The sequence below is a fragment of the Syngnathus acus genome, chromosome 13 (genome assembly GCF_901709675.1).
Source record: "Syngnathus acus chromosome 13, fSynAcu1.2, whole genome shotgun sequence".
Classification (NCBI taxonomy): Eukaryota; Metazoa; Chordata; class Actinopteri; order Syngnathiformes; family Syngnathidae; genus Syngnathus; species Syngnathus acus.
This window is the reverse complement of record NC_051098.1, coordinates 10,106,125-10,127,070: the sequence shown is the minus strand read 5'-3', so window position 1 is coordinate 10,127,070 and position 20,946 is coordinate 10,106,125. Positions and strand designations below refer to the sequence as shown.

The following is a 20,946-nucleotide window of genomic DNA, read 5'->3' as shown; positions in this document are numbered from 1 at the left end:
TGGACAATGCGGTAAGAAAGCTGCAGGGTATTGATGTAGATGTCTTCAAAATGTGTAAACACCAATGAGTCATACGGAATCACAGTAAGTAAGCCAGTTGAATCTAAAAATAGTAGTTCTTTACCAAATTGCATAGGAATCCTTAAATATGTCCATCCATCCATCCATCCATCCATCCATCCATCCATCCATCCATCCATCCATCCATCCATCCATCCATCCACCCCCCACCCGTCCGCCCGTCCATCCATCCGTCCGTCCGTCCGTCCGTCCGTCCGTCCATCCATCCATCCATCCATCCATGCACCCATCCATCCATCCATCCACCCATCCATCCATCCATCCATCCATCCACCCATCCATCCACCCATCCATCCACGCACTCATACCTACGGGTAATTTGGAGGAGTGAGGGCCGGAGGTGGAATCAAACCCACACCCTCCAAACTGTGAGGCGGATGTGCTAACCAGTGCCCCACTGTGCTGCCTAAATATCAAGAACTACAATTTTGAAATTAGAAGAATAGAAAATGACCATTAAAATGACCCCCAAGAAGAGATCATTGTGTGCCGGAACCATGGCGCAACAAAATAAAGAATTATGTACAGTGGATACAATATATCCAGTTATACTATGACTTTTCTGTGTAATCAATTAATTTATTAAAGGAGTGGATAAAATACTTGAGGATATTTGCTGTAATCTGCCCTGAATTTGTTTCGTTGAGCCTTATATAATCACAGTAGTTTGCTGACTTATCTGCCTCGGACTACGTCACAATCCTGGAGACTGCACTGTATAAAACCGAAGTCAAGTCTTGCAGAAAGTGCATCACAGGAGGAACGTGCAGGGGCTTGACAACTTTGACCAGAGTTCAAATCTACAGCCATGAATACCACTCAGCACCAGAAGAAAAACAAGAAAGGTAGGTAAACCATTTTCTTTCCATACAGACAAACAATGAGATGTATTAATTGTGTCTTTAATGGTTTTCTTGTTTTCCTCCAGCACTTCAAAAACAAGCATCAAAGAAGAACATCAATCATTTCACTGATGTGCACGGTCTGCCTTGCATCGAGAAGATTGTGCGCACAGTGGTGGATACGCCATTTCCCATCCAAACAAACATCACGGGCAAATTCCCCGAATGGATCAACGGCAGTTTCTTGAGGAATGGCCCTGGGAAGTTTGAAATTGGAAACCAGAAGTAAGTACTTGAGTAAATCCAATACTATGCAGGTAAAGGTGGAACCTCCTCCCAAGGAGTAACTGTCTTCTCCTTCAGGTTCAACCACTGGTTTGACGGCATGGCTTTACTTCACCAGTTTAAAATTTCCAAGGGGCAGGTGACTTACAAAAGCCGCTTCCTCTCCAGTGACAGTTACCAGGCCAACAATGAGAATAACCGCATCGCTGTTTCCGAATTCGGAACAGTCAGCGTGCCGGACCCGTGTAAAAACTTTTTCCAACGCTTCCTTTCCAAATTTGAATTACCGAGTGAGTACTTTGTCTGTCAGCAGAACCTAAACGTATTCTATTTCACATTTGAACAACCGTAACTGATTTTTTTCTGTGTTGTAATTTGGAATCTTCTAGAGGGCACAGATAATGCCAACGTGAGTTTTGTGACCTACAAGGGTGATTACTATGTAAGCACTGAAACAAACACAATGCACAAAATAGACCCCGAGACGCTGGAGACAACCAAAAAGGTAATGATGAGTTTTACTTTACAAAGTAAAAACTTCACTTCCACAAATTTCAATTTCTGAGCAAAGTTTTTTAAAAGTTAACACCTTATCTCTGTTGAATCTCTCTCAATTAGGTGAACTGGAGCAATTTCATTGCTGTTAACGGCGCCACCGCACACCCTCACACTGATATTGATGGAACAACATACAACATGGGAAATTCATACTGCTCTAAAGGTATGGTATTTTGATTTTATAAGATAAAAATCGGTCCGCTTCTCGACTTGCCTGGTAAAAGAAAAAAACTGTTTGTGTACTTTCAGGGTCACACTACAACATTATTCAAGTGCCTCCCACCAAAAACAATAGCCAAGAGACGCTGGAGGGAGCCAAGGTGCTTTGCTCTATTCCCTCTGCAAAGAGTGGAACACCCTCCTACTACCACAGTTTTGGTAAGCAACAGTGGTTAATGGTGTTATATTCCTTAAAACTTATCAATCAAGTGATTGTGATAGTTAGCTTGCCAAGAGAAAATCTGAGTTGCCAGCAAGTTGTCATGGTGATTAAGGCAAACCCATTTCTGTCTGCAGCTATGTCTGAGAACTACGTGGTCTTCATCGAGCAGCCCATCAAGATGGACCTGATGAAGATTGTAACGGGCACGTTGACAGGAAAGAGCATTAGCAACAGCTTCTTTTGGGACCCCAAACTCAAAACAATCTTCCATCTGGTTCACAAAAAAACAGGGAAGGTGAGACTCAATGAAATCTTTCGGCGCTTTAGGGCTGTCACAATTGAATATTTTTTACAATCGATTATTCTATTGAATATTCATCCGAAATCTTATCTCGAATGAAAGTGAATTAAAACAACTTTTTTCCTAGAATATTGTTTATTAACTAATAATTTATGTTCATTTGGTGTCCTTTAGTGATACAAATACTAAACGATATCACCCGAGAGAGATTGATGATATACTAACTTACCTTTTTAAAAATGAGTCAGTGACTGGTTCAGTCATCGTCTTCCAAAGTAAAAGATGCTTGCGAATGTCTTATTTTGATGAAACTAAAAAAAAGTGTTTTCATGAAGGACTAAAAAAAAAGAACAATTACTATTGATGGGCTAAAATCAATTGATTTTGACAATTTGAAGTTAAACAATAGCTCCAAGCAAGTGCTTGATTCTTAAAAGAGTTGTCGATTCATTTGATAATAGATTAGTTGTCGGTTAATCGATTAATTTGCACTTGTTTTAAAATTCCTTTTGAATTCCAGGTGAACCGCATGAAGTACCTTGCTCAGCCACTGGCAACCTTTCACCAAATCAACGCCTTTGAGGAAGACGGTTATTTAATCATAGATATGTGCGCATCAGATGATGGTCACGCAATTTCAAACTACAATATCCAGAACCTTCGCAAGTCTGGAGAAGAGCTCGATGAGGTAAGCAGGATAAAAAAAAAGCTCGTGTAACATCAATGGTTTAAGTACAATTATGTTTCTGAATGGGGACTAAAATGACATTATACTATTTCCTTATAGGTGTATAACACAATGTGTAGAGTCTTTCCACGTCGCTTTGTTCTACCGCTCAATGTGGACAACACGACACCGTTCAAGCAGAACTTGAACACCCTGCCCAACAGTTCGGCTACTGCATTAAGGATCGGCAAGGAAAAGGTAGACTTCTTTCACGAAACTGCTTACCTTCACTTATCTTTAACTTTAAAGTACACAATCGCAGTGCTCGCAATCAACAACATAAAAAGAATACACAAAAAGCATGCACCAGCATTTCATATTATTTGTTCCGTTTCATTCATCAAACGACGTGATGTCTGTGCAGGTATTCTGTACCCATGAGGATCTCCATGGGGAGGACCTTCATGAGTACGGTGGTCTTGAGTTTCCTCAGATCAACTATAGCAAGTACAACACCCGCCCCTACCGCTACTTCTATGGCTGTGGCTTCAGACACCTTGTAGGGGACACACTGATTAAGATGGATCTTCAGGGTAAACACATGAAGGTGGGTGAAATTGACTTCTTTGCCTCTTCCGCTGTTTTTCCGAGACAGTATCATGGCAACATGACAATTTGAGATTACACACATACAAAATGAGCTAAACCGTTCAATTCTTTCTTTTTGTTTTAATGGTTTCATACCTTTTAATCAATTTTTTCCACAAAGGTCTGGGAACAACCTGGTCTATACCCGTCAGAACCTGTCTTCATACCCACCCCAGATGCCACAGAGGAGGATGATGGTGTCATATTGTCTGTGGTTATCACTCCAAATAAGGTTGGTCCAGTTTAGTAAAACTTCGCAGGGAAAAACATTGATCAGTTCTTAAATCATTTAGTACCAAGCTACTTCAGCTTTAAAAGTCACATTTATTTGTAGTTCAAAATGTGTAAATCTTGTTAAATGTTGGCTTAGTACAAGTTTCTTCTAACACACTAAAAATCCATTTTAATTACTCGTAGAAATTATATAGGCGCATGTTGATACATTTTTTTTTATAGAAATCGCCAAATTAGTATCCTTTTTTTGTTGATTGTTTTCAGGACAAGAGTACTTTCCTCTTGGCTTTGGATGCCAAGACATTCGAGGAACTGGGTAGGGCTGAGGTGCCAGTTAATATCCCGTACGGCTTCCATGGAACATTCAAAGCCACAGCATAGCCATTTAACCATTTGATGCTTCATCGTATTTGTGTTTCACACTACACTACAAACTATATCTATGACTAAATAGAAATGCAATAGTTTATTTGAAATATTGTAATATAAACTTTTCTTTTGTCTGTATGTGCCTTACGATTGGCTTGCAACCAGTTCAGTGTCTCCCCTGTACCTTACCCAAAGTCAGCAAGGATACGCTCATTAATGAAACAAATAATTAACATTGTTTCTTCTTCATTAAGGTGTTTTTTTTTCTTTCATATTTCGCTTCTTGTTTGTAAACCTGCACTGTGTGCTTGTTTTTCTTTTATTAAATAAACAAATCAATGTATTGCCAAAGTCTATAAGCTACTGTATTTATTCTGGGGTTTAGCCAAATGGCAGGCACGTTCAATCATAAAATATAAGTACAGGACATTCTTGTTAACAATTTGCCAACAATAGTTTGTCTCCACCTTGTGGTGAGGTGATATCTTTGGGATAAACTCTTGACAAATTGAGTCGTTTTAACATTTGACGTGGAAAATCCAAAGGCAAAAGTGAGTTCTCTTCAAACATAACATAACAGAAATAATATTACAATCATTGCTGTCACTGAGTTATTGTTGCAAATGACAGTGCAAGCAAGTCAAATTAAATAGTAAAGATGTATTAGTGTAAGCGACTAGTCACACAAATGCCACATACTATATCAACTTTACTGCCATGTGAACTTCAGGAGTGAATTAGGATCCAGGAACAGTAAATGATAAAGCTATCATATTTCTCTGTAAAAGGAAACATTGCAAGTATACAGTTCATACAAATTAATCTTACAATTGCTCCGAAATCTGAACCAACGTTTTCTTCAGGTGATTCTTTTTCTCTTTTAGAAGGGATTCATGGTTTCGAGCTTCTTGCAAAAGGCTTTCCAGCTCCTTCCTTTGAGCGGTATCCACTGTTGCTTTCTCACTGAAATAATCCATAAAGAATTTACTAGCATGTAGTATGACCAGGTAAATTATAAGACAGTAAAACTAGGAATATTTTATGGTGACTTTGCTGATATAAAATTGTATGGTGTGGTTATCTAAGAAAATGATTGTTGGTTTTCTGATTCATTGCAGTGGTAACAGACCGACATGAACTGGGGAGAAAGCACAATTGTTATTAATGACATTGACCTTGTTTTACATTATCTGATGCATCTGCCATCTGTTTTCCACTTGTTATGAGCAATGTTATGAGTTATGATTTAAATAATAGAAACAGGATAAGTGCTGCAGTGCAAAATAATGAAGAGGTGGCAAGATGTTTACTGTGATTCCCAACCACTGATAAAGTGCTATGAGATATTAATAGGTGTGCCGCAGGAAACTGTCTAGTTTCACTTACTATTTCTGAAATTATTTTCTTTATTTATGCCTCTTACGAGTGACGGGCAGAACAATTTAACGTTCTTCCACTAGATGGCAGAAAATGCATCAATATGGTTAGTATTGCCACCTGTTAGCATACAACTAAATATCTCAATTTGGTGATGTGCCTTGAGATTATAAATAAGTAAAAATAAAATTAAAATTAAAATTAAAAATAAATAAATAATTGCTTAAGTGACCTACCGTAACATATTAGCAAACTTAGAAAAAAGAATCCTGATATCTTCAACTGCACCTGCAACAAGCAAAACAATTAATGACAGCTAAAGAAGGAAGGTAGGTGAGGTTGACTAGTGTCATGTTCCTGGCTCCAATTGTGTCATTTTGTTGGTTACCCAGACGACAAAGATTGTTTTGCATTTTTTTATGTAGTATATCATCCTGGGTCCAGTTACCAAATAACAAGTATAACCTGATGAAAGTCTCATGAGATCTTTCAGAATTAATTCACATTAACGTCAAACTGTTATTGCAAGGTCTTATGTTACATATATTGTACCTCCATTTTGTGAGTCCTGTCTCATAAAATACCTGATGATAAACTATAGTTTGTACAAATTGCATACTTGCGGTTTCAAGTGAGTCCACTGAAGTTGCAGATTTGGAATGACGTTTCATCTTTGCTTGTGATGATTTGTCTACATTTCCACAAGTTTGTTCCATCTGGTTCAAATAAATGAAAGCCTTTTCTACTAAAAAGTTTCATCCATTCAACGAAGCAGTTCCACTTACCTCTTGACTTGTCGTGTATTTATGTCCTGTACTGTGTTTTGTTCCTTTTTGTGACATTTTACTGTAAGTTAATAATACATGTTATAATGTGACATTAGCACAACTTCACACGTTAGACCGAAAGCTAAACCTCATTCCACTACCTTGAATAGTTAGTTAACTTTGAAGGACTTCAACTCCATGGAATTTACATGGTTAATATGGCAACGCAAGACATCCAGTAAATTATTAATAGTCATATACACAGCCTACTGTCGAATGTGTCAATTAACCTACACATTTATTACACATAAAGATGTTGTGCCTATGGATAAATGCCAAGCTAACAGGCTTCCAACTTTAGTACCCTTAAAATTATTTTTCGTACTTACAAAAGAGGTGCAGATTTTTTGGTCGAGAATTTATTAGTAGTTCCTGAGAGACTTGAATATTCTCGCTTAGTTAGCTTACTAGTTTCTATGTCGTTCTCCATTCTTTGCACACACACTCACACGAATGTTATATTTTACTTAAATTGAGGCATCCACTCACCTACGTGGCCTTCAAAGCACCTCGAAAATGTTACATTCGCACCTAGATATATTTTCTGAGAAATGGAATCCGTTGGTTTACAGTACATGATTCACACAACACCCATAATGTACCATCATAAATGTATTTAATTTATTGTCAACGTTTAATTTCTTCCATTTGATGTTGAAATTTAATTTACAAGTGCTAGTACAAGTATATAGCTGCGGACTGACACACCCAAAAGCCATTTTGACAAAATTTCTTATAATAAAATAAATATAGCACTCACACCATCAGTTATCTTATGCTTAAAGGTATGAATTAAATCAAGGGCAGAAAACTCTGCAAGGCGCCAATGAAGTTCATTCAGTAATACTTGATGATCTGAAAACAGATAAATACGGAAAATCCGATAAACTAGATACCTTTTGATAACATTTTGAGAGTATTAAGAAAGATGGATTCTCCATACAAGTGTTATAGGGTGATGCACAAAAAACGAGAGAGGTTTGACCACTGATCATGTGGCATATTCATATTATTCATTATTAGGAGCAAAAATGAAAGCAAAACGATATATCGATAAGGCGAGCGCCTCTAGCTTGAGAAGCTGGATGTTTCAAAATTCCCACAGCAAATGAATGCAACACCAGGCCCATCGCAGCCTGTAGAAGGAGCTCTTTGCGCTTACCTAACCTGAAAACCAAACATACACAAACATGGCGTTACCACAAGCAGACAGGATGCTGTGTCCTCTTCGGCGTTCGCTTTACATCATCATCTTATGGCTTGTAGGAATACATTCGTCAACACTCCATCTTCACAATGACGAGCGCTTCATACCACCCCAACACAGAGGATATTTTACAGTAGATGCAAATAAGGATTTAGCAGACGCAGATGGAGGGGGCAACGCGACTTCAGCTCTACGACTGGCCGCTCTTGGTGCTGCTGAAGGCGGCTCGGACTACGGCGCCCTTCCGCCAAAGCGAAACCGCCGGAGCGCTAGTGAATCAACCATGCCGAAGGTGTACGGCCAGGTATTGAGCTGCATCCCAGTGGTGCTTTTCGAGTAACACCTTTCACGACCAGCGCAACCTTCAATGGTCCTGACTTGTCACACTTTAAAGAAAACATTCAAGCCCATCTAAGTCACATCGTTAAGCAAATGGTGTGATTGTATATGCACCGAATTCAGAAGTAGGTTTAAATGCAGGCTGAGTTGACAAGGGCGTAAAACGACCCAGTTGCGATCACAGCCGAAGACACCGCGATCCTGCTGTTTTTCTAATGTCCCCGTGTGCAACTCTTAACCTGCGTTTACCTCGTCACGTATTGTCTTGATAGCAAGCTAGCTCCAAAAATCTGATTTGCAACAATAAGGGCATTTTCTGGCAGAAGCCATTCATAATCAGTTGCCATCACACATATGATTTGGAATGATATTCATGCTTATTTGACAGCCTCTCTTTGTGAAAGTAATACCGGTGCTTGGAGATAAGGAGTTCTCATCAACAAGGAATACACAATGAGATATCTTGAGTGAAAATGACTAAAGGTTGACTGTCACTCGCCTTGACAAACTCAAACTAAAAACAAAAAGCATGCCGTAATGACAAACAGTGAAATGAATGTATTGTTTATATATGTAAATATTCCTTCCTTCCTTCCTTCCTTCCTTCCTTCCTTCCTTCCTTCCTTCCTTCCTTCCTTCCTTCCTTCCTTCCTTCCTCCGTTCCTTCCTCCGTTCCTTCCTTCCTCCGTTCCTTCCTTCCTTCCTTCCTTCCTTCCTTGATGGGTTGTATTTGTTGCTGCAATACATACATCACATCGAAAACAATGATGATTGTAGTGATTCATTTTTTAATTTTACATTTGTTTTGAACAAATATTCTCATTTTTGATCTCATCACATATGAATGATGAAGTCAACTGCACATGCCAACACATTTATCTCTGTCTGGTTGAACATGTTTTTTCATGCACCTGCTTCGGGCTCTAGTTTCATTATAGAGCAGGTAGTTGTATTTTAAAGTAGTGTTGTTCCTTTAAATAGATTTCACCAGTTGTCTAACAATGACCAAGCCAGTTTTGAGAAGTGTCACAGTAATTTAGGGAAGCATTAGTTCTCTAGTTTGTGACTTGCCATTTATTAGAATAGTCCTTATATCTCTGCATGCATTGTTAGTTTAGAAACACTGCAAAGCTTCCTGGTATTTTGTCTTGGTTTTTTTATAGGTACACTTGTGATAAGAATGGTATCAATGAATGCCAACTGCTTGAGTTTCTGGTAAGGAAGTTGTCAACAGTGACAGAACAAGTCTAGGAACATGTTGACTCAATGATGAATGCACAATGCAGTTTCTGTTATTGTTTGCATGTAGGAATGATTATAAAACATGTTTACAGTGTTTTATAGCCTTTTATTGGGTTTGCAAGATAATTTGGGTTGAAATTGCACGAGGCCATTTTTCTAAATTGTTTATACAAAATATTCAAAAGAAAAGTAAGCTTTGCTCTAATTGTTTTTCTGTTCTTATTAATTTGATATGGAAAGCAACTCTCCACTGATTGGTATGTTCCAAATATTTGGGCGTCCTGTGTCTCTTCATTGTGTTGGCTCCATTGAAATTTAGCGGGCTGTTGGTGGAATTGTTAGCGCTGAACAATTAATGGCATTTATAATGTAATTTCAATTTGACAAAACATTATTTTCCTCATCTCAAAAGCTGTGATCTAAATCTTCATTGAGACGCAAAGCAGAGGTTGAGGGGGGGAGCGAGGGTGTTTGTAGACAGACAGCTAACAAAAGCCAAGTATTTAACATATTTCATCATTTTTTTGCCTTGCAGGGTTTAAAAAAAAAAAAACGACTGAAAACTGTTAACTTCAAGTGATGTGTCAGTGATGAACGTTGACAGAAATACAAACGAGTCTTTTGACTTACACTCTGAATTCATTACCATCTGGTGTTAGCAAAAATCATGATCGATTATTGATGAATTAACTAATCGTTACACCTCTAAAAATATGCAATCAAAGCAATAATGGACCTATAAAGCCTACCCCAATAATCGTGTTGACCAATTCACTACACATTTTTCAACACCCAGTTTATCTGCACAAAGGTTAAAGTTATTATATCTTCTCCGATTCACAGATTGTCGCCGCTGATTCAAATAATAAATATAGGATCAATTAGACTGAGCATACAGCAGAGGGAAACTACTCTGGTTATCCATCATCAGTCAATGAGGCTCTGGGGGGAGTTTGGTTAGCATCACATTTCATTGCTCTGAAAGATGCTCATGTATAAAATTGCTCATTTGAAAAATTAAGACAAGATTGGCTAAATTGGTGGGCTTTGTAATTTAAGCAGTATCATACCATTTTTATTCAATGTTATATATTGTGCAATATATATACATTTCATATCGAATATATTGCCGTTTTATTTGTTCAATACGTTCATTGCGTTTATGGATCACGTCAGACAGACAATTAGGGAATTTCCGCAAATAATTAACCGTCTGCCAAAAGTGATTATAATCGCCTGTCTCAACCACATTTTTTGAGTCTGAGTTCATGTCACTTGATTTTGAGTATATGCAAATTTTTGGTCCGATACCTTGAAATTGCCTTATGAAGAACTAGAGAGCACATCCAAATGGTATCAACTGACTTTACTTTGTAATGTGAATAAAAGTGTCCCAACCTAATATCTTTTTGTATAGCGAGAAGTCCAGTGCAGATGTGAATGTGGGTGTGAATGTTTGTTTGTCTTGAGTGAGGATAAACGTATGAGCATTAGCTGTCTCAATTAAAGCATCCCTAAATTAAAGCATTCTTAAATTCCATAAATACTGAAATATTGTCAACAGTCCCATATATATATATATATGTGTGTGTGTGTATTAATATATTTGGCCACATTACAATCGGCAAATAGTTTGCGAATGCCATGTGACGAACATACAGGGCTCCACTGTAATGTCCAATCCTAATTCTTTTTTTAAATGCTTTGATAACTGTGGCATTTTGTCTACTGCAAAAATAATGATTTTTTTTCATATAAACATATTGTCACATTTATAAATTTTAACAGTTGCAGCATATGACATATCAAATGTGTCAGGAAGAGGCAACATTTGAAGCCAACGACCTCTTGACTGTGAGGGGGATGACAGTTGCTAAGCATATATTAGAGGCAGTGAAACCCACTCATTAACCAGATGAATAAGAAAGCTAGGGAGGAATTTTAATGCATTGACGAGACGAAGATGAACCTTTATGAGAACGAAAGGTTAAAGTTTTGGAAAAGAAAGGATTTGCACACAATCATATGCACTTATTGTGCTTGGTGGTTGGTATGTAAATAAAATATCAGATTTTTTTTTCCCCCCAACAAAAATCCAGTTCTAGATTTTTATTACATTCATCACCCTCACTTATAGAAAAAGTAAATAATATTCAAAACAAGATTGGGGCTTTGTTTTTTTCTCTGTTTTTCTTAGTCCAAAGAATTGCTAAACAGTTTTTGTTTTTGCAAAGTCGATGAGAGATCCAATTTTCATCAAAATAATGAGTATTTGTCGAAAAAGGGAGGGGGAATCCTGATATTTGCACCTAACGACAGAAAGCAGAGCAAAGGATGTGTTGCCTGCCAGTCCGACAGAGATGATGTCATTGCTTGAAGCTGACTGTGCTGCCATTGGGCTCTTGGCCACGTTGCACCCCCCTTCCTTTCACTCTTGTTGAATAATGGAGAGCTTTGAGCTGAAGAGAAGGGAGGTTGGTAGGGGAGTGCAGACTAAATGCCTGTTGTATTCCCATGTCCTGTAGTACCAGACGCAGAGCCTCACAGTACTAATGTGATGCTAACTTCTTATAGAACTATGGAAAGCATAGCAGATGGAATTTAGACTTCTAGATGTGCAAAAGAAAAAAAAAATCCCAAAGTTAACTTGTGTGTGTGTGTGAATAGAATATTTAAATTTTAAAATATTTATGGATAACATTTAAGTTTCAGCTTTGGTCAGCTTAGAATTAAATTGCAATGAAACAAGTACTATACATGAGCTTATATTTAAACAGGGAGGCAATTCATCCGCTTTTGATGATAAGCTGCTGTCTTACTCGAACAAATTGGGCTAACAGGATTGTGTTTAGTTTGTTTAACTGTGTTCGTGCTGATATTCTCGTGTTAAGTGTTAATCTTTTGCAAACGCACAACACTGCACTGTCGGAGTTTAAGTCATTCATATTTACGACATGCCATGACCTGCCATTCATTGTATTTGGTGAGCGCTAAATAAAATAAAGTCAAAATGGTAACCAGGTTTTATTTACAGGCATGAGAGCCTGAGTTGGGAAAAGGCAAATGAACATTAAACAAAAAAAGGTCTCTTGTAAAAATGCTTCAGTCCAATAAGATTTATACTGTTAGGGTTAGGGTTAGGGTTAGGGTTAGGGTTATTATTGAGAAAACGTGTCAATTACAAAATATAAGGAACATGTAAAAGGTGCCCCATTTTCACTGCTGAAGTCTCCCTTGGTTTGAACTTTGGCTACCCAAATGTGAGGCAGTATCTCAATGGAAAAACGAATTGTCATCTTGAAGGTTATATGAATGCAGAATATCTTCTTTTCTTACAGTGGCAACGTAAAATGGCTGCCCTCTAGGGTCAACCCCAAGGAGCCTATTGTTAGTCCAACAGTATATATTTTATTGGCAAGAAGTATTGTTGCAACTGAAGAATAATCTGCCTAACACACATTCCTGAACTTTTGTGGCAAGTGTCTTTACGTGTGTCAGTTGTTACTTTGGCCTATTTAAGTATTTTATTTCACACAATACAGGCAGAAACAAAAAAATAGAATCCAAAAACGATACAAATATTTGACTCTAATTATTTTTGCATAGCCATAAATATTTTAGCTCATACATTCATCATGCAATCAATCCAAATGTTAGGGTGTCTTTTAAAAGTATCACATTTGGACTCAAATTCACTGATACTCATCTTGTTTTCACCACTATTTGTTCTGCAGGCCAGCTTGAATGACTCCCATAACCAAATGGTTGTCCACTGGGCTGGAGAAAAGAGCAATGTCATTGTGGCTTTGGCTCGAGACAGCGTTGGAGCTGTTGGACCCAGAACCAGCTCGGTAAGTTCAACACATACTACATGAGTGAAATGTGTCAAACTTGAACAATCGAGATTTGACTATAGATTTAGTATACTTTCTGGTATAACTCTTTTCCATGATTAACCTCCCTGTTTTGTCAATTGATTCATCAGAGCGTGTTAAACTTTTTTTTTTTTTTCAAACCGGTTTGTCATGTTTCATCTGATATGATTGTCGAGCGAGACTTAAATACACAATCTGCAGCATTCACCAGTCACACCCAAACGAATAAGACATGACACCGTACAATAATTGAAGAGCTTGCATGCTTTCTCACGTCATCCCTGAGTTAACAATTTGCTTGCTGTTCACTTCACCTACTGAGAAATCGATTGAAATTTGGGAAGGCATCTTAAAGCTGTAATCAAGCGGATATTTTGGCGCTCGAAACTGCCAAGTTACGGTTTAAGTCCTGTTCCAGTCTTGATTTTAATTAGTCATTGGTGAGATGCTTATTTACATACTGGTTACTTCCAAGGTTAATATGATCTTATTTCCTGCTCCCAGCTAGGCTCAAACAGAAATCCCAATGATATGGCCTTTACACTAGTCCACCTTTTTGGAGACCTATGCTTGAATGAGTCTCTTAAAATCTTTTGAATTTGAATTTTTGTAGACAATATAAGGCTGCTGATGTTACTGATTTAATGTGGCTGTTAAAATTCAGGTCCAAGTAAAAAATTACCCTTAGGCTTCTAACTAAGTTTTAGAGTGAGTCTCAAGGTGACCGCTAACACAATTGACAGCCACAAGTGGCTAAACAGTGGGATATTACTATAAGTCTTATTTTTCTGTGCTCTAGTGTCAGTTCAGTTTAGTTCATTATTGAGGGTGCCACCTTTGTCAGGATGATTTAAGCGGGGTGCATGGCATAAAAAGTTTGGAAAAGTTTTTTTTAATGCATGTAAGTTTTCAGAAAATATTCAGCTACGAATTATCTGTTTCTGCTCTGAATCCAGGTCTATGTGTCCTATGACTACGGGTCCACCTTCACACTCGTCTCTGCAAAATTCCAGTTGTCTGACACCAAGGTCAAGAATGGCAGCACACAGATCATCTCTCAGTTTTACCACAGTCCTGCAGATAACAAGAGGGTAAGTAGATTCTTATTTCTTGTATGAGCGCATGCCCTGGTGAACACAATCAGGTCAGTATTTCATTGATAGAATGTTTCTGTCCTACTGACACACCCTGCAGTAAAAATGTTCGAGATTACAAGTCCAAGCTATCGTTCAGATTTTGAGCTGTCTGTCTGTAAATTGGTCAGAGGGAGATTTTCGTTTTTGACTCACACAAAAGTCTAACCTCAATCCCATCAGAAACCTTCTGGCTAAAAAATAACAGTGAGCTAGGACCTCTCATTTAACAGCAGTGTACAGTGACCTCTGACCTCACAAATGTTTTTCATGTATAGACTAAAATTCCTCACTGAGACAGTCCAAAACTACGTGGAAAGTCTTCGTCCATAAAGAGCATATGCTATAGCTGTAAAAATATTATCTTGCTTGCTATTTGATCCTATTTTTATTTCCCTTTTGACATTAATAGTGAATGACTGACTAAGCCTGTTTAAACATTGTAGGTTAATGTGCATGAATTTAATATGTTAACTATTGTACATGGTGCATTGCAAAGAATCAAAATAAGTTCAAACTGATTTTATATGCAGTCGATTTAGTGGGAAACCGTGTGATTCCTTGTGTTTCAGTACCTCTTCGTAGACTCCACCAACAATTACCTGTGGAACACCTTTGACTTCTGCAAGAGTGTGCAAGGTTTCTCGCTGCCATTCAAACCAACAGACATGTTGATCCACAGCACAATGCCCAACCTGGTGCTCGGGTATGATAGCTCTCATCCAAACAAGCAGGTAAAGAATGGCAGACACCCTCTGTCTATAGTACATTTAGTCAAATTAATATTAAACTTGGAAAGGTTGTAATTTTCTTTGTTCCGTTCTTTTTAAATCAGTCAAACCAAAGAGAGGAGCATTTCATTTTAGTTTTGTTGTATTAGTTGATGGACTCCTAACATCTGCGCATCGGGTGAGGAAAAATCACAGCGTGTACAATTGTGTACAAAAAAATGCATTGGGAAAAAAAGATTGAATCATTCCAGGATTTAGTGTGAAACACTTCAACAACATGGAAATAGTATTGTTGCAGAGGGAATCCGTGAGAGGAATAAAAGGATTTAAGTTTGTTTGTCAGAGTGCCTTTGGTTCTCCACATTCTCACTGGCCTCATTGAAAATGAAGTCATCAGTATCATCAGTACCTTGCAACATGTACGTAAACATGGGAGTGTTTTATGGCGAGCCTTCATTTCCTTCATTGGCAGTGTGTGCCGTTTGGAAAGGCCTTAAACAGATTTGATGAGATGTCAGTCCAGATCCTTAAAATACTACGACAGTTATTACCTACAAAAATGAAATGTATACATTCTAATATACATATCTAATATGTAATTATATATTATATATATATATATATATATATATATATATATATATATATATATATATATAATAATAAAATACGACATTCATCTATATGCATTTGTTGTCGCTGGGTATTCAAAACAGACCATGCATATAAAGCTGATTTTATTTTCCCTCCACAAGAATGCTGACAATACAATTTTCGATGAACTATAACACATGTTTAGAATTGTATGATTGTTGTTTCGTTTCTTATAAGATGTTCACATATTTATGAGCCACTGACTTATGGCTGTACACACATTTTGGTTTTAAATGACTGTTTCCATTGACAGTTTTTTTTTTATGTCGTAATCATGAATCTGTTTTGCCTAACATAGATAATGGAAACCCTAAGCACAAATTATTGCTTGCTATATGGAAGCTCAAATTTCTTTCTTCTTGAGTTCATGCAGCTAAATAGCAGCTACTAAATAATTCCCCACCGCTTACATGTGCAAAGACAAAATGAAGGAATGAGCATGACCTACATTTTTTAAATGCACCACCCCCCCTCTTCTTCTCTATCCTCTCTTCTCTCGTAGCTGTGGAAGTCAGATGACTTTGGGGAGACCTGGGTGTTGATCCAAGAGCATGTGAAGACCTACTTTTGGTAAGTTAACAATCGTATGAGCACAGGCCAAGGACAGCCTGTCGGGCACTGAGATGAGTCAAAACAATGAACAAATACCCTGTAGTATGTTTTGCTTCCAAATAAATTGACTGGAAAATATTGGCTGCATAAGCTTATGGTTTTACTAAATGTAAGAAACGGTGTGCATTGTCGCTAGATATCAGAGATGTGACCAAAATAGTCAATAGTCTGTTCACCACATACATGACTGAGGTTTGAGCACATAAATAAGATCTGAAACATGATTTGAATTATTTTACAGAAATAATAGTTTCAGTTGAATTACATTGTATGGTTAACATATCATATTTCCCGAAGAGAAGGCAAGGCTTAATGATTTGAGTGGGCTGAAAGTTTCATGTTTATACTTTTGTCCCTCTTATGAATGTTTTATCTGTTAGATATTAAAGAACATGTTCATTTTCTAAAAATGTCCTTTTTATGAACTCTTGTGTGGCCTTGGTGTTCTATAAAACTGAATAATATTTACTCGGTGGTCACATGCTTTTATTCATCCCTATCATTGCTCAACTGAGCTCGCGGATGAGTGAGTAAAGACAATATATTTACTAAAGCACATTCCGCTAACTTAACTTAGTATAAAACATTTTCTAGTATCTAGTAAAGAAATGGCCATCAAATTATGAAAGAAGATTAAATGTGCCTTAAATAATGGTTGTGGTTGCATCTCAGTTCAATGCAGTAAAAATGAAAACAGCTCAGCTCAAAGTGGGGTGTGCAATCAATAATACCTCAACTTCAAGTCGTATTGGTAATGAAATGCTCTTTACTGAACAAAGGACTCAATGAAATGCTGAATATTTTAATTTATTTTGTCAGATCATTTCCTAATGCAGGTTTAAAATAGTGTGGATCAATAAACTAAGGTTGTAAAATTAAATTGAAATTGCAACTTGACTGCAAAATGGAACATTTTTGCCAGTATAAGACAATCAAAATTAAATTGCAACTTGACTGCACTGATTGCCATTGTAAAACTTTAGCCAGTTAAAGACAATCAGCAAAAAACTGTACAGTAATGTCTGGGCTTCTAATTTGATGTATTTTCCCATGTATTGTACTTTAATTGACCAGTTTTCAAAGATATTAAAGTGTGGTCCAATTTACCAAAAAAAAAAAAAAAAAAAAAAGTACTCCTTGTTAGTGAGCAAGAATATCTTCTGTCTGCTTACAGTGGGTAGCGTCCCTGACCTCGGACAAAAGGGACTGGGGATCAAATCCTGGTTGAGCTGAACGATAGCATCCATTTCGGTCCCTCGGCAAGACCTTTCTTTCAAGACCCTTAGAGTTCATTCATTCAAAGCAGGGGACATAGAGAGTGAGCAAATAGTCTGACATGCACTCTGGTTCGGGCGGGGTCCATAAGTTGAGCATGAATCTTGGACTAAAAGCCACACTTGCAGAGACAGTGCTCCCTCTGTTAAGCTTTTGAGTCTCAGAAGGAAAACACAGTGTTTGGGAAGCTTAATATAAGACACAGTCAAGCAGTTGAACTGGTTTGTTTTTTAAGATTTAAACCAGTTCTATTTTTTTTTTGTCGTTAGTCCATTTTGTGTCACCATTATGGTGAAATCTTTTAAGTCAATACAATATGCACTAGGGCACTGGTCAACTTATATATATTTTTTGAAGACATGTACAATTAACCAGAGATGGGGACTTCAGTTTTTATTCATTGGACTCAAGTTGCCTCAAGTCAATGTTTGGTGGCTTCTGATGTGACTTGGCAAAAGCAAAAACTTGACTTGCCTTGGTGATGTGTTATCCTCTTTCAACGTGCAATATCTCCATTCTCCTCTGTAGGGGCGTTGAGCCCTACGACCCCCCCACAACAGTGCTGGTCCAGAGGCATGAGCCCCAGGGTGTCTCCATCATACTCAGCAGTACTGACTTCTTCCAGAGTGAACAGAACCGCAAAGTGATCTTGGAACATGTTGACAGCTTCCAGCTCAGGGAAAAGTACATGTTTGCCACCACCGCAAGGGTAAGACAACTCCATTTCAGTCACTGTCTTCTGTTTTGGCATAAGTATTGTCACATATTCACTGACCTGAACCATTGTTGTTTATAGAGATGGGCTGCAAAACATCCTCCAGGCACACATTTGCCCGGAAAGAATATTCAACAGTACAATCTTAATTAGTAAACAACATGGAATGAGAAGCCTATTTTTTGCTTGGCTTCTCTCATGCAGAGCAAAGGAGAGTTGGAATCTATCCCAGCAAACATTGGACTCACACCTGCAAAAAAAAAAAAAAATGCTAGTTGTTATTAGTTTTGAATTTCTAAGTAGGGCAGAAACTGTAATGTCGACACAGTTGCATGTTGTGAGTGAATGCATGATGAAGATTACAGAACAAAACAAAGCAGATTGATTATTAAAGGGAATTAATTTGGATTCTCATTTTTGGTGGGGAAAAATTAGGTTTGTAGAGAAAATAATGTTTCTCTGGAGCCAGGGAGCTAATTCCTCATTTTAATGTTGTACACGAATGACTTCGAGTAAATCATGCAACAAGGCAAATGAAAGTATGCGCAGTATTTCCTGCTGTTCTTGTTCTACATCTGCACGCATTCTCAAAGCTTGTTTTCATCCCAGCGTTGTTTTCACTTAACACATCGTGAACTGAAAGTAACAGAACCGCTTCAGAACAAATCAATATTTGTCAGTTGGTAATGTGGAACACATTGTCGGCCTTCAGTGTTTGTGTATTTGAAGACAGTGTGAGGCAGCAGGAAGAAAAAACAGATAGTGGAACAGATGGTGAAAATGATTTGGATCTCATCTCCTCTCTTGTTACCCAGGACAGATTTGCTGTCAATCTGGTGTGAGCTCAAGCACCCTGTAGCTGTAATGTTTTAGCAGTTGATTGGGGTGAGAGCTCTACTGTGAAGGATTTGTCCAATGTGACAGTAAATATTAGCTGCTGAGTTGGGCACCTTATGGGATAATGTCTTTAGAATACAATACAAGTATTCTTTTTTTTTTTTTCTTCACAAACTTTGCACAATAGTTTTAGGTATGAATCGTTGCAATTTTTCCTTTTGAATATTATATTGCCATTTTTATAATATAGCCTTTATATTCGAGCTCAATTACTACAGCAGGGATTACCAACCTTTATGAAGAGCTACTTCTTTAGTACCTACCGTATTTTCCGGACTATAAGGCGCACCTAAAAACTGAAAATTTTCTCAAAAGCCGTAAAAGTATTAATGCGCAGGGCTTCTAGAGTGATACATACACATACTTCTGAAATAAATTTATTCAAATGAACTTTATTCTAATATCACTATTTTTTTCAATATGCTGAATTCTTTTTTTTTTCCATCAGAAATTGATTGGCATTGAACCGTTATCTGTTCAACTCTGGGTCTCCTACAACCGGCAACCAATGAAAGCTGCCCAATTTAGAACCCGACATCCAATCACAGTGAGTCTCTTTTTGTGTGGATGAAAGGAAATGATGCAGTACAAATGATATCCTATCCCCTCCTGACCATGAACAAATAATTTTTTTCCTCCCATTAACAGGAGTATTACATCGCTGATGCTTCTGAGGACCAAGTGTTTGTGTGTGTCAACCACTTGAACAATCTGACACACTTGTACATCTCAGACACACAGGGTGTTTCCTTTTCTCTCTCATTGGAGAATGTTCTATATTACAGTCCAGAGGGTTCCAGAAGCAACACGCTCATCAGGTATTCATATTCATTAGCCAATAAATATGTATGTATAGAGAAACAAATATCTCAATCCACTTAACAGGAAGCACATCGAAAAATATAGCTCATAGATATCCAAACTGTTCTTGTATAATATATTTGAAACCGTACATTGTATTGATTTGACTTTTTTTTAAATCCATAGATATTTTGCTAATGAGCCTTTTGCTGATCTACACCGCGTGGAGGGTCTCAGAGGCGTCTTCATCGCCACACTTGTCAATGGGACTGTCATTGAACGCAACATGCGGTCAGTCATCACGTTCGACAAGGGGGGGACATGGCAGTTGCTTCAGCCACCCACTGCTGACAGTCTGGGAGGGACTGTGGATTGCCAGGTACAACATCCATGACAGTTCACATCCTTAGACTGCACTTATATAAACTGGTGTGCATTGAGACAGACGTATTGTGACATGAACATTAAATTAAACATTCAAATCTCACTGTTGGATGGAGAAAGTTCGCCTTTCATGAAGCACCATCATTTCACCCTCCTCTCGTTTTCCTCTTCAGCTCAGTAAAGGTTGCTCGCTCCATCTGGCCCAGCGCTGGAGCCAACTATTGAATTTCCAACACAGGAGAGTTCCTATTTTATCCAAGGAGTCTGCACCAGGTCTCATCATGGCGACAGGTATAATCCTTTATATATATATACATATTATCTTGTAATTCTTCAACCATTTTCTCTTTCTGCAATACAAATGATTCCGCAACCCAATACAGGAAACTTGCAACATCAGCCAACCAGTTCAAACGCCTCTCATAGCAAATATTTGCTTCCTGTATTGCTTGAAACAGGAAATGTGGTTTGTACTTCCTCTCAAAGGGGCTTGAGACCTCTTCTGTGGCT

At 37.8% G+C, this 20,946-nt stretch overlaps 2 protein-coding genes and 1 long non-coding RNA gene across 4 annotated transcripts in view; 2 read left to right on the top strand and 1 right to left on the bottom strand.

The window, feature by feature from the left end:
* Nucleotides 1-773: 773 nt before the first annotated feature.
* bco2b (beta-carotene oxygenase 2b) lies at nt 774-4,721 on the top strand. Its single transcript, XM_037268337.1, has 12 exons — nt 774-926; nt 1,010-1,208; nt 1,287-1,498; nt 1,598-1,713; nt 1,827-1,929; nt 2,016-2,144; nt 2,283-2,443; nt 2,970-3,137; nt 3,237-3,374; nt 3,541-3,723; nt 3,886-3,996; nt 4,263-4,721. Exons 1-12 carry the CDS (start codon nt 890-892, stop codon nt 4,377-4,379), a joined length of 1,674 nt encoding a protein of 557 aa, XP_037124232.1. The 5' UTR covers nt 774-889; the 3' UTR covers nt 4,380-4,721.
* Nucleotides 4,722-6,317: 1,596 nt separating this feature from the next.
* On the bottom strand, nt 6,318-7,707 carry LOC119132675. The gene is made up of 3 exons (XR_005099924.1): nt 6,901-7,707; nt 6,530-6,590; nt 6,318-6,460 (listed from the first exon to the last, which is right to left on the bottom strand). It is a non-coding gene; the product is annotated as an uncharacterized LOC119132675 (long non-coding RNA).
* A 30-nt stretch (nt 7,708-7,737) lies between these two features.
* Nucleotides 7,738-20,946, top strand: part of sorl1 (sortilin-related receptor, L(DLR class) A repeats containing) — a 32,787-nt gene continuing 19,578 nt past the window's right edge. For both annotated transcript variants that reach the window (XM_037268123.1, XM_037268122.1), the window contains exons 1-10: nt 7,738-8,082; nt 13,094-13,210; nt 14,191-14,325; nt 14,940-15,101; nt 16,255-16,322; nt 18,168-18,348; nt 19,700-19,798; nt 19,900-20,069; nt 20,239-20,431; nt 20,610-20,727. In XM_037268123.1, coding sequence (XP_037124018.1) covers nt 7,762-8,082; nt 13,094-13,210; nt 14,191-14,325; nt 14,940-15,101; nt 16,255-16,322; nt 18,168-18,348; nt 19,700-19,798; nt 19,900-20,069; nt 20,239-20,431; nt 20,610-20,727 — 1,564 coding nt within the window. In that variant the 5' untranslated portion in view covers nt 7,738-7,761. The remainder of the gene's footprint in view (nt 8,083-13,093; nt 13,211-14,190; nt 14,326-14,939; nt 15,102-16,254; nt 16,323-18,167; nt 18,349-19,699; nt 19,799-19,899; nt 20,070-20,238; nt 20,432-20,609; nt 20,728-20,946) is intronic.